General features: G+C 36.5%; 1 protein-coding gene across 1 annotated transcript in view; it reads left to right on the plus strand.

Moving 5' to 3' along the window:
- Window positions 1–11,635, plus strand: part of SAC3B (SAC3/GANP/Nin1/mts3/eIF-3 p25 family) — a 92,754-nt gene extending 81,119 nt beyond the window's left edge. The window contains exons 9-12 of the mRNA XM_089797353.1: window positions 7,706–7,798; window positions 7,937–8,721; window positions 8,820–8,934; window positions 9,014–11,635. Coding sequence (XP_089653479.1) covers window positions 7,706–7,798; window positions 7,937–8,721; window positions 8,820–8,934; window positions 9,014–11,398 — 3,378 coding nt within the window. The 3' untranslated portion in view covers window positions 11,399–11,635. The remainder of the gene's footprint in view (window positions 1–7,705; window positions 7,799–7,936; window positions 8,722–8,819; window positions 8,935–9,013) is intronic.
- Window positions 11,636–13,491: the final 1,856 nt, after the last annotated feature.

Raw genomic sequence — 13,491 nt, forward strand, 5'->3', positions numbered from 1 at the left:
TCGCCATTTCCCTGCAAAAGATTAGTGTGCACATGCAAAAATCGCAATACATATCCAAGATAAAGTTCATAATAAGTTTTTCTTATATTAGCTTTGCTCTTATCACATGGCTATAGGAAGAACTACCCAATCAATACAAGATAGAAATATATAATATTTCATTCCATGCAACTATATAACATATATGTACATCATATTCATTCAATCTTAGAAATATTAAAGTGCACACACATATAGCAGTATAAACATAGGCAGTTTGAACAAGTCCATCAAAAACTCATAAAGTTTCTAGGTCCTAGCCATAAAAACACATAAAAACATGAACCAAATATGCCTTAAATTGACCACATCATCTCCCCCTAACTTGCCCTTTGCTGGTTGTCCAACAAACATAAAATTCTTGACCCTGGCGGTCATTCTATAATCTGTAACTGTTTTCTGTCCAACACCTCCTTTTGCAAAGCTCCAGTAAAAACCTTTTGTTTCCCTGTACTTTTTCCATCTCTTTACCTCTCCTGCCATATCATAATCATCCAAATTTTCTGCATTTGCCAGCAAGGGAGAAATAAGCACGGGTGGCTGGAAAGTGAGAGGAATCCAGGAACTTTGACTAACTCTGCCTAATTTAATATACCAAGGGGCTCTTCTGTTTGCCATGATAAAATTAAGAGGCGAGTGTGGCTCTTTGTTTCTTAGATCCTCAAACATGCTACTGTATTGCTTTCATGGCCTCAGGCAGTTTGGTCTCAGCCATTTTCAACATATCCATCAAATGATGCATCACTGAGAGGGTAAATTGTACCACTTCCTGATTCTGAAGGAGCAATTTTCAACTAGTCATAATAATAAGTTTTGGGATCCTGAGCTTCTGGCCTTAGGTAAAGGGGAATTTCTTCCTCTAATTCCCAATAGGGTCTAGCATGTGATTCCCTACTTATTTCGTTCTGTACCTAGGATATCAGGGCTCTTAACTGAACATCTCCAACATGACGGGGCCTAAATTTTTTTTACGAAATGAGGCCTCCATGCCCGCATAATAATGACTCATTTATCAAGGGGGAATGTAAGCACACTTGACAACTGAAATTTATGGAGTAGTAATACACAATAAAATCAGTGTTATCATAAAATGATAGAGGAGAACACAATTTCAATGAGATATATACATATAGTAGTGATATATATAGCATACTCAAGACATATGTGTGAGTGTAAGAGTTAGGTAGCAATATACATATCAGATCACTACGCACAGCAGATCACATGCATATTACAAGCTAAAGAAAGAGGCTTATTTGAAGGTTCTATTTGTAGATAAAGATAAATTGATAATGGATAGAAGGTCATTTTACACCTGTTAGACATTGAGTAGATAGAAAATAAGAGAAGAACATGGTAATTATGTATATTAGCAGATGAAAAAACTATACACCCCTTAGAAGGATACACATTACATTGAACTCTTTGTGAAGGAGATGCTATAAATTGGTAGAAAGACATATGCTAGACCTTCAGAACGGGAGATCACCAAAAGATTATAAGGCTTAGAGAATAGCAGCAATTATTCAGGGATATACAGTGCAAGCTTGGAGTCAGCACATATACAAGTCATCCAATCAAATATAAAATTGACACTTGAAGAATCGGTCTAACAAAGAATATAAAATTGAACAAGAGCGATAATAAGGGTATTCTGAGCAAGCTATGTAAAACACCACAAGGACAAATTGCATAGACGGAGATAGAATGTTGGTTTCTACCCAATGGTGGCAAAGATGATTGATATCGAAAATCAAAGTCCAAAGCTTATCAATTTAGCCATGACAAGATAAGTCTTCATTTGGTGGAGCTGTCTGTTTCATAGGAGCACATGAATAATAATGTCCGCATATGAATTCCAAACAAACAAATATCATCGGCTAAGGAGACTGGTCACAGTGTAAATGATATAAATAAACAATGATAGGTAATACATAAATTGGAGACTAGAGAAAATATCGCTTGAGAAGCATGAAGACCTAATCACTAGCAATAGCATCGAGGTAGCATCATTCTATGAAGTACATCTGATGCGGGTCCAAGCAAACAAAATTTTTCGGAAGAAGTCTCTATCATCATGGCCAAAGCTAGAGTCAGGAAAGAGGATTTTCGAGTGATGTCCAGATAAACATTGAATCACATGTGGTGACGATAGAATGCAAACGAAGTTTTGAAAGAAAGAAATAAGGCATGAGTTGTAGTTATGAGTTAAAATAAAAACATATTAACAATCGGAGCAACATACTGATAGTCCACAATGGAAATAATCTTGATTATAATATTGTGAAGTGTTATAAACTATTATGTTTATTGGTGATTAAATGAATTATAAAAGTCTATTTGATAGAAAGGCATGATTCCCAAGTCTGAATGGTGATATCTTTTTTCATTATCCAAGTATAAATAAAGAAGGCATATTGGAAGAAAAGACAAAAATATTCGGAAAAACATATTCTCAAGGGGGAGTATTTTATATCTACTTGTACGGAGGAATAAGGGCTATAATATGACATTTTAATATATATTCAATTATTTTATTTTTATAATAAAATAAAATGTCTTTTGTTTATTATTAAATAGCGTGGAGATTTAAACTGCAGATGAATCGTCCTTTGTAATTAATTTTTGAAATTCTGTATGCAATTTAAATGTCGGATAAGTGGACATGGTCATTTAGCATTTAAATTCGATCATCACAAACATTGTGAAATATATAATTGTTTCCATATTTGTGTCTAGTTTGTCTCCCTACCAAAGGAGTTAAAATTCAATCTGGACTAATTTAAGATTGCATAATATTTGGTTTGTTGCATCTTGATTATTAAATTGTTGGCAGTTCAAGTGCATAAGAACTTTATGAAGTTGTATGTGAAAATTCACTGAAGTTGACTCTATTGCTCGGATGAGTAGAGGCATTGGTCTTTCTATTATTGAAGTCAGAAAATCTATATCTTCCTTCCTACAAGCATCAAATCCATTATTGACAAACATTATACAAAACATCCAACCATTATTCAGTATTCAGGTTCATTTTGATTGAGTTTGAGGACCTTGCCAGCCAAAGAACTCCAAAGCTTAAATTCGCTATAGAAAAGCCTTGAACCAAGGAGTTAGTGTTTGAGGAGAAGGTCTACTCGCCTAGGTGTAGCCGAGCCTGAAGTGTAGGAGAATCAAGGTGATTCTCGTTCGTTGGCCAGAATTGATTGTGGAATCCTATCGGAGAAGTGGCAGGCTCTTGGATTTCCAATCCGCGGTTTTGGGAACCAACACAACATATAACAAAGGGTTCTATTCTCTATAATTGGGTATTGCAAAGTTATGAAGAAAAAGTTCACGCAACAAATTCTTTATGGCTGCAGGAGAACTGTGGAAAGCTTGGAAAAATTCAAGGGGTTCAATCAAAGATGGAGACTTATCCCTTATTACACAAGTCAATTGATAATTTAGAAACTGTTATTTAAGGAACAATGCATAAATAGGAGATGGGGAACGACAACTCATTAGTTCAGGTATCATTGAAGTTACCTTAGCAAGCTTTGTACGTAGCTGCTCCACTTCTTCCTACTTTTCCAGGAGATCCTGATAATGACTGTCAATGGCTTGAGTCAAACTTTTCTTTGGCTGTCTCCACTGCTCTCTTTCTAAAGCCAACTAATTAGACAACTGAGAAATAATAGAAAGTAATGATATGGAATGAGAGGCATCTGATATGGTATTACCATTAGGACTTTCTCCTGCTGCATTTGGAACAGCAGTTTCATCATTAACTGGAACTTTAACCTTTGGAGGGCTTGTCCTCAATACTATAGACCTCTCAGGATTGTCAAGCTGCTGAGCAGCTGTAGCTAATGCATCTAAACCCTGATTAAGCACTTGCTCTGCCACTTCATTCACAAAGCTCATATCAACTCCAAAATCCTCTTCAGAAACAGTCACAAGGGATTTTAACAGAAAAATTAGAAATGTGGAGATGACAAAAGCAATAGTAACAGGAGAATTTCAAATACAAAGGTTTTTGGAGTTAGGTCCATACGGAAACATTATTGCAAATCTTCAACATATCACGAGCTAATTACTCATTATTATCTCTTCAGACTTCTCGTACCAGCCACCTTAGCAAATTATGTGTGAAGTAATTAATTCTTTTAAAGCTGTCATATCATATGCGAAAGTGCAAATTTGGCAAGATTTAAAAGAATAGCATATACAATAATTATATTCACATAAAACAAAAAGATAATACCTCTCCCCTAACTTAATTGAGCAATTGGTCCCATAATTGCATTTGATAAGAGCGTAGCCGAATTGAAAAACTAATAAATGAAATATATGCCTTGGATGGTATGTACAAACCTGGCAAGGTGCTGACAGCAGAAACAAATTGTCATTCGTTGGTGGAGAATGATGAGGTGGAAAGGTGGAGAGAGAAGAAATAACAAGGTAGAAATATGGAATTTATTACGGAGAAGATACTTCCATATAGAAAGTATTTATTATGAATTGATTTGAACGTCTAAAGAGAAGAACTGACATGAGCAGAAGGCTCAAGTCCAGATGCTACAGGAGGCCCATCTTTAGCTTCAGATTGAAACTGCTTTAGGAACTCCTCTTTGCTCTGAGGCTTATAATGCAGCTTAAGCCGCTGTCCATTTACCAGCAGTTTGAAACGCACAGGATCACCAGTTGACAACTGAACAAAATCGTTTGGAAAAACAACAATCTCATAAGGTCCCAACCACCTAGTTTGAAATTTCGCAGGGGTATGTTGATATCTGGAATCATAAAGTAGAGCTCAGTCAGCAATTGCAAACTGTTTATCCTTTATAAATTTATCATGCCACAGTTTCCTTTGTCGTTGCACCATCTCTGTGTTATGCAAGGCAGATTTCCTCCATTCATCTAGTCCAGTCAGAGTCAAAATCCACTCCCTTTGGGCAATAGTAAGATCCAGATCTAGTTCCAATGCTATCCTTAAAGTCTTGTGCTCAAATTCTACAGGCATCATAGCTGACTTGCCATAGACAAGCTGAAAAGGTGTGAATCCAGTGGTGGTTTTCCATGTAATCCTATACACCCATAGTGCTTTTGGAAGTTTTGTTGCCCAATCCTTCTTATGAACTGGTTGAAACTGATCATAAGGGTTTCCAACTTAGTTCAGATGCATATTTGCAAAATTGCAAAAAATGTCAATTTTGCACAAATGTTGCTTGCAAAATTTCTTGCAAAAAGTGCAATAACCTTTCCCCAATTGTCACAAACTTCAAAAATTGGCTGGGAAGGTTGTAGATCATCTATAAATAGTAAATTCAATTGAGGGAAACTTAGAGTGAGCAATATTGTACATTTGGGCATTTGAATCAATAAAATACTTTGTTTTTTCCTGCAATTTCCGTGTTTGAGTCTTTGGCATTGGTGTCTATGAATTGATCTGCATCCCTATTGATTGGAATTGGTAGAAGGGTGTGTTAGAAGTGATTCGGCTTTGGTTTGATCAAATTTGACTAAGTTTTGTGAGTTATTGGCAGTTTTGCAGTGACTGGTTTGTAACTCTCACTTGCCAAGGGTTTCATAGACAAATGCTTCCAACTTGAGTTTCCACTGTTGGAAATCAGCGGCCTTTGCTGGAATCCAAGTAGAGGCAATGTACTTTCAGAATCCAAAAGCTTTTTGCTATTTTTCCCATCAAGCCCTAGCTGGGTATCCCCATGTGAGTGTCCAGCAGACAGCAAAAATTCTATACAACTTGCTGCAAGGATGGGAGCGAACCCCACAATGATCTGGAGGTAGTCAAAAGGTGTAGTAAGAGCCTTTGGAACCATTAGATCAGACTTTTCAACCCACTTGAGTGGTGTTGCAGAGTAAAGCCCCTTAGTAAGGCCTAATTGACCTAGTTTGCTCACTGTTTGGTTAGATCATCAGGACTTAGCATTAGAAACTCAAACTTTGAAATCTATTGGATCTCTGAAAAGGGTATTCCATTCTGCCTTTTGTTTGGAAGGTGATTCAGGAAGTTTTTGAATTATTCTCGATTTAGCCATTAGGTTGACCTAATTCAATTAGGTCTCCCTAGTAGCCCTCAAAGGCAAGATTGCCCTACACCCTTGGTTAAGTCTGGTCTAATGATGCAGAAAACTTATGTTGGATAAGGAGAATATGTCTTGGTCCAATCCTACCCGACAAATCCAATTTTGTATCGTATTGCTAAGAAGGTTCTTGTGTATTCCTAGGTTTGGTACTAGGAATGAGATATGGATCTTGTCACACAAAAGCACACATATAATTGTCACTAAAGGAGAATCTAGGATATTGTACAGGGAACCTTGAGTGTTGTACACATCTCCTCATTTCCTTACAGTTGTGGGTTAAGCCTAGAAACCATCTTTCACTGTCTGCGTCTGCATCAGTCTCTTAACCCATAATCACCCCACAGTCTGTGGAGTAAGAAACCCAATAGCCTGATTGGTATTGTTTGCTTGAGTATAATATTTATCTGTTTTGACAATCTAATGAATTTATTTATTAGATTGTGAATAGAAATTATAAAAATTGCAAATTCATATTCATTGAACTTAATCATGTTTGTGGAAATATATGTTTCTTATTGTCTCCAACTAACCATTGTACACTGTCTCAATACAAAATATTTTAATTTGCATGCTAGGGTGTTGTACAAAAGGACAAAGCCGTAGTTCACTTTAGATGATCAATTGATAAGTATAGGTTTTCCATTATTTCGTGTTTTGATCACAAGGGCATTCAGAGCTTTAATTGCATGAACAACTACGCATCGTAAGGATGGACAGGCATTTGCATTCTTACCTGGTGTATCTTCTAATCTGTTTTAAATCATTGAATGGAGCAAGGGGCTCACCTTTGAAATAGATATGTGCATTTTTGCTGTGTGTGTCTTTTAATTTGTTCCAAATTGTTGAATTGATCATAGAGTGGGAAGCAAATTGTCTTCCCTATCATAAAATAATTAGTTCCAACTATGTTTCAAAGCACACTATTTTTTTATTCATAAATGTGGGCAAGGGGCCACTCCCATTACTAAAAAACAAAAACCAACAAAGTAATAAATAAGATTTTAACCCCATCAAAAGAGCACTAACCATTACAAATAGACCTGAAAGATTACAAAGGGACTAAAAAATGTAATTAGGAATACTAACACAGCATAAAGGCTTTGTAAGACATTTTAAATAAAAATATTCTTCCTTATGGCATTTTAAAGTAAAAATGTTCTCCCCTGCATGAAAGGAAGAGCAATTTGCATACAGCAGGTGTGGCTAATGGAAAATTCAACCAAATGAGAGACTATCAGAACTTAAGTGGCTTTCAGACTCTTGATATAAATATAATTAAAATGGGAATCCATTATGAAGATAGTGAGCAATTAAAAATCATGATGAAAAAGTTCCCTTTCTCCTTGAAAGGAGCTGTATAATGTCTTGGCTTGCCATCATATTTCCTTGATACTATGTTTCATGTTGCGTGAGAAATCAGTTGAGGTGGATGAGGATTGTATTATTGATCACTTTTTAGTATTTTATAGGTTTCTGTAAAGAAGTAAAAAATAACCTGCATTGTATATTTATAAAAATTAACTTATTTTATCTACATTGGAGAAAAAATTATTTAACTGAAGTAATATCTCCTTCCTCAGTTGCGGACTCAAGCACTAGCTTCATTGCACAGTGGGTTACAGAAAAATCATGGTATTCCAGCCGCTCAGGTTGTGAAGTGGTTAGCCATGGAGGTAACTCTCTTTTGAAGTTTTATACGGTTCTCTTGATTTCTGATAATTTTCATCAATTTGAATTTTTATTATTTTCACACTCTAGATATTCATGTCTGGTCTCTTGTCCCACTGGGCTAAAATAATGAATTTCTACAGGAAGAGGACACTGAAGGCCTTTTTGAATACCATGGGTTTTCCCTTAAGCAGTTTGAGGATTTATATGTGGTGAAAGAAGGCCCATTCTTGAATGGCGATGTGGATTTTCCAACAAAGTGTTCCCAGCTTGTACATCAGAAAAGGTCTGCTAAGATACTCCATGATGTGATTTCACCAGGTCAGGTGCCATTAATGGACGGCACTTTGGAGACAATTAGAAGTTTGGATGCTGAGGATGCCAAATTATCGAAGAGGGCCAAATATCCTAATGTACCTGCATTTAATTTCATTGTCCCTGAAGAAGAGATGCCTGATTATGAGGAAGATGCTCTGCCTATTGATGGTGAGAAGATTGAAGATTGGGAGATGCAAGAACCATTTGGAAGTCAACAAACTGAAAAGTTAGAGGAAGCAAATAAACTGGAAATGAGGTCCCCAATACCAAATTTTGGTGGAGAACCTGTCATACCCCGATCTGGAACAAGAAAGCATGCCATACATTGGTCAAAGCCACTGCAAGAGAAGAAAGTAAAGAAATTATGTAGAAATGTTCCTGAACTAGATGTTGAAATTAAAAAGAGTTTCTTTCCATTGAAGGAACAATTTGGGAATGTCATTGAACGGGAGGAGGCAACAGGACCAATAGCTCATGATATTAGTGAAATGCATAGAATTGAGACAGTAAAAGATTGGACTGCAGTTGAACCAAATGATCAAGATGAGAAGGAAAAATTGGCCATAATGAAGGCTGAGGTTGATGTTGCAAAGTTGAAGCTTATTTTGAGGTTAGCTGCTTGGCTGATTCGTGATTCTTTTTTAATTTAACAACTAATAAGGTATTTATGCTTGCTAGTTCCTGATAGCTTTTTCCCTTTGCAAACAGGAGGTGGAAGCGCCAGGCATCAAAAACTGCAGAGAGTAGACATATGCGACGATTGAAGGCCAATGCAGCTTTGAATTCACTCTTGGTGGGCCCTCCTGTTCAATCTAACAAAAAGGTATCTACACACGCTCTTCAGTTTTCATTAGGACATGATTATCCTTTCTATGTTTATGTATTTCAGTTGGCTGTTACAGATTGCATGCCACAAGGATCATTTGGGAGGCATACAGAACCTGTCAATGGGAGAGCTTAATATTGACCAGATTGTAAGGGAAAGATGCAACATGCACACTAGAATGTGGTCAAAACTGGATGTCCCAGAAATAATTGCACCTATTCTGAGTCAGAAAAATCCTTGGGCCATGTGTCTTTGTTGGAAGTTAGTTTTATGCTCTCGAATTGATGAAGAGTCATGTACAAATAGTAGCCAAATTGTTGGACAATGGTTGCGGTCTAAAATGATGGGCAATGATAAAACAGACAGGGAGCAGTCATCTGTTTCTATCTCGGAAGTAGCTGCAACTGAGCATAGTAATACTAATAGATTGTTTTGTTTGTCTATTTTAAGAGACGTTTCCTTCAATGTCGAAAGACTTGAAAATGAGGAAGCTAGCTTAGGAGCAAGTGGCCTTCTGTTTCTGTTAGTTGATAAAGTTCACTGGGATCTTGAGAGAGGCAGGCTGCAGTCTCTTGTAGGGAGTGTGAAACCTGGTTCTTGCTTGCCTCTTCTTATATTGAGCTCTGTGAATGTTGAAGTAAGCACCATAGAAAATCAGTTGGAGCTTCAAAAGTTGGACAGGATGAGGATCAATGACTGGTCTGTCATCCTTGTTACGGAGAATGAACACGACAATGCCAAGGGATTCCTCAGTGATGATTGTTTAAGAAAGGGTCTATTATGGTTGGCTGATCATGCTCCACAACAACCTAATGTTTATCCCTCTGATGTCAGGAATCTGGTGATGGAGTCATTGGAACCTTATTTGAACATTCTCTTAAATGCAAATGCTTTAGAGGTAACACCTGGCTATTGTATTCATGCTTTTAATCAGGCACTGAGTGAAGCTGAAAGTGATATTGTTTTAGCAGCACATAATAGTCTTCCTGGCTGGCCTGGTCCTGAAATAAAGGATCATGAAGTGAGAGTCGAAGGTGAATATCTGGATTCATACATGCCTAAATTTGGATGGAACATGGGTTGTAATATTGATGCTATTGTTCAGGCTCTTAGGTTATGTAGACTCCCTGAGCTTTCTTCGTTCCACTTGGATCCCATTTTATTTGGAGTTGGCTCGCAAGAATTTGTAGATGAGATCCAAGAAAGAAAACTCACTCTTCAGAAGTACTTGTATCAATATTTGTGCCAGATAAGCTTTGCAAAGAAAGGCGATTTACTGACGTTAAAAGAAGCTGATTTAATGATACAGAACCATACCACCTGTGAGTGCATTGATTCAAGGCATGTAATTGTTCCAGAATGGGCTACCATATTTCGTAGAATTTACAACTGGCAGTTGATGCTATTAGACAGTGAACCTGCTGCAATTGTTTATGTTTCTCGTCCACGAAAAATTGGCTTGTTGGTAGATGAATTAAAGCAGCATCTTCTTTCTTCTGTACGTCAAATTTTTATGACCTCTGGCCGTGCATATCAAGTTTCACCTTCATTAAATGAAATGTTGGAGTTGAGTTGCACGGTTATCTCTAGGGCTCCAGGCCTGGAGCCTAATGTGCGATCTGGGAAAGACCAATACCAGCAGCATGCAAACATTGCAAAGGATACAATTCCAGATTGTACATTAAAAAATAGTTTCATAGGTGTTGCCAAAAACTCATACAGTCAAAAACAGCATCCTTCTTCTCCATATCAAATCTTTATTACTTCTGAGCATACATATCAAGGGACATCTTCGTCAAATGAAATGGTACAATCAAGTTGCAAGGTTATCCCCGGAGTTCCAAGCTCGGAATCTGATGTGCAAACTGTGAAAGACCAATACCAGCAGCATGCAAAGAACTTTAGTCCAGAATCTATTGTGAAAAATGGCTTCATCGATTTTGCCAAGAATTCATACTGTCAACAGAAATTTGAATCTAGACAAAACAATCCTCTAATGGATTTTTCTGAATCAGCACAATGTGTTGCAATGGAAGTGGAATCCCAGATTCCAGATGGTGATGAGGTGTGGCACAACATAGAACTTGGTCAGACAGATGGAGAGCTTCAGCTTAATCAGGCAGCATCTGAGTTCTGTGAGAAGGTAAATGAGCAAAAGCAGAGGATTGCTTTGCTAATAGAAGATGCAAATATAACAGATTGTTCACCTAAGTTGAATCCAGCACCTACTGTATGTATATCTGAAGAAGCGAAATCTGCTTATAAAGAGAGCAGAATATCACAGGGTTGGGGTTTGGAATGTTTATCATTCAATGCCATCGATTGCAGGCTGGCTGTTTCTTTGTCACCTAGGTCAAATGACAATGCAATGGATAAGCTGAGTAACTTGTTGGAGCAGTGCAGTGCTGTTCAAAGTTCTCTTGACAAGAAACTTGTAGACTGTAGACCATTTCAAGGATAAATAATATATCTGGGCTGGATTTGGATTCTCTATATATGATTGAATTCAAGCTTAGCTGTTTCGATTTGAAAATTGATCCCTTTGTTGTGGGTATAATCATGGCAAAAGTAATAAAAAATGGAGGCAGTGTTTTTGAAAGAAAATGACAATGTTGATGACAGATTTTGTATGCAATGTGGCATGTAAATGTTGCTGTATGGCCACACATAATGGCAATTGTCTTTTGGTTCTCATCCATTTTATCCAGTGCCAACACAGTTTATCTGTTTGCAGTGTATCCAGTATCCACGTTTATATATTTACTTAAATAAAATCGAATATAAATTTTAGGACATGAAGTTAATTAAGTAGTGGAAAAGAATAAGATTTCAATTGCACATTGAAATCAACTTAAACAGATTTGAAATCGAATTTATTGGAAAACTCTGAGGAGAAAATGTCCATAATCCAAATCACACTTTGATGCATTAATAATAAATAACATGTACAATATAATTCCAATAGGGTTCTTGAACAATTTTGGCAGCATAATGTTATCTTTATAAAAATTCAATCTGTGAAGCAAATCAACACATTTATGGACCACCAATTTGAACTCCAAGATAACCATGTGTCATTGTCCTCTTCACTACATGCATGCTAAATAGAAAGGAGAATATGCAAGGATTTAAGTTCCCCCCACTTTGCAAATTGTCGTCAAACTCAACATGCAAGTGTTTGTCTTCTCTTGCTATGTAATTTTGCGACAATTTCAGGCAAGAGCCCACAATACATAGGTAAATTGTGAGCCTCTTATCTCGAAGGTCTTGGGCTCGAATCTAAATGAGCTTAACATGTAATAATAATTAGTATGAACAAATAATAATAATAAAATAATATACTAGGACAATCTCAACATGCAAGGTGACCCTATACAATGTCATTTATATTCATTTATTATAACACTTTACCCCAAGATTGCAATATATTTTCAAGTCATTTCCATACATTACTTGGATTTATGAAGCATTATCTATGATTAATAATTTATTGATTGACATTTATGTGTGTAGCTAGCTAATGCTAAGTTATGATGATAATAATAGTTAATTATGGTAGCTTGGACAACTGATTGTCCACACAACTAGAAACTAATTTGTTAGATTTTTATTCTTAGTCGTCGATTAAGAATCAATCTTGGTCGTCGATTTTCCAACAAGAGTAGTATAAAAGGGGGCCAGGGGGAATCTTGGAGAACACAAGTTTGAGAAGTAATTTGTAGTGATAGCAAATAGTCTTGCAGTATTAGCGAGGGCACAATGATAGCCTTGGGGATAGTAGTGGGGGAATATGAATGGGAGAAATTGGGAGATTGTCGGAGTTTTGCCATAAGAGGCAAGGAATTTTGTATCTTTTAATTTGTTGAAGTTTAATATAATCCCTCAATTGTACTACTAGTTTTCTCTTAGACATTTTTCCAGGGACAATTTGTCTAAAAATAATGTGTTTATTGTGTTGCAATTTTTTTTTCGTATTTTTTGGTAAAGTTGTTGTAGCGTTATTTTTCAATATTAGCTGTGAATTATTTTTTGACAGTTAAATAATCGTTTAAGATAGGAGATTAATAATCAGTGACTGCAATAGTAATTTTCACATGGTATCTGGGCAATATTGAGGGTAGAAAAGATTTTCCCTAGGATAGAAATTGAGGGTTTATAAAACCTATTTTGATCTCTTTCGAATTATTGTTTCTTTTATCCATTGATATGGCTTCAACTGGTTTGAGAGATCGAAAGAAATTGGATGGTGCCTCAAATTTTGGTGTCTAGAAAGCTATATTTTTTTTATTGTTGGAAGAGAATGGTATCAAGGATTATGTTACCATTGTTGTAGCTATACCTATGGATGCAACATAGCTTGCAACATACAAGAATGACAATGCCAAGGCAAGGAGGATAATCCTCAATGGTGTCAAGGGTTATATTGTTCAACATATCTCAGAGTTAGAAACATCGAAGATGTGGAACACCATTTCAATCACCAACAAGAAGTTGATTCTTAGAGATAAGTTGAAGAATACCTAGATGAACTAGGGAGGAGACATAACAAGTTAC

Source organism: Cupressus sempervirens, chromosome 8, assembly GCF_028749045.1.
Source record: "Cupressus sempervirens isolate cs-2001-9-10 chromosome 8, ASM2874904v1, whole genome shotgun sequence".
In the NCBI taxonomy this organism is placed as follows: Eukaryota; Viridiplantae; Streptophyta; class Pinopsida; order Cupressales; family Cupressaceae; genus Cupressus; species Cupressus sempervirens.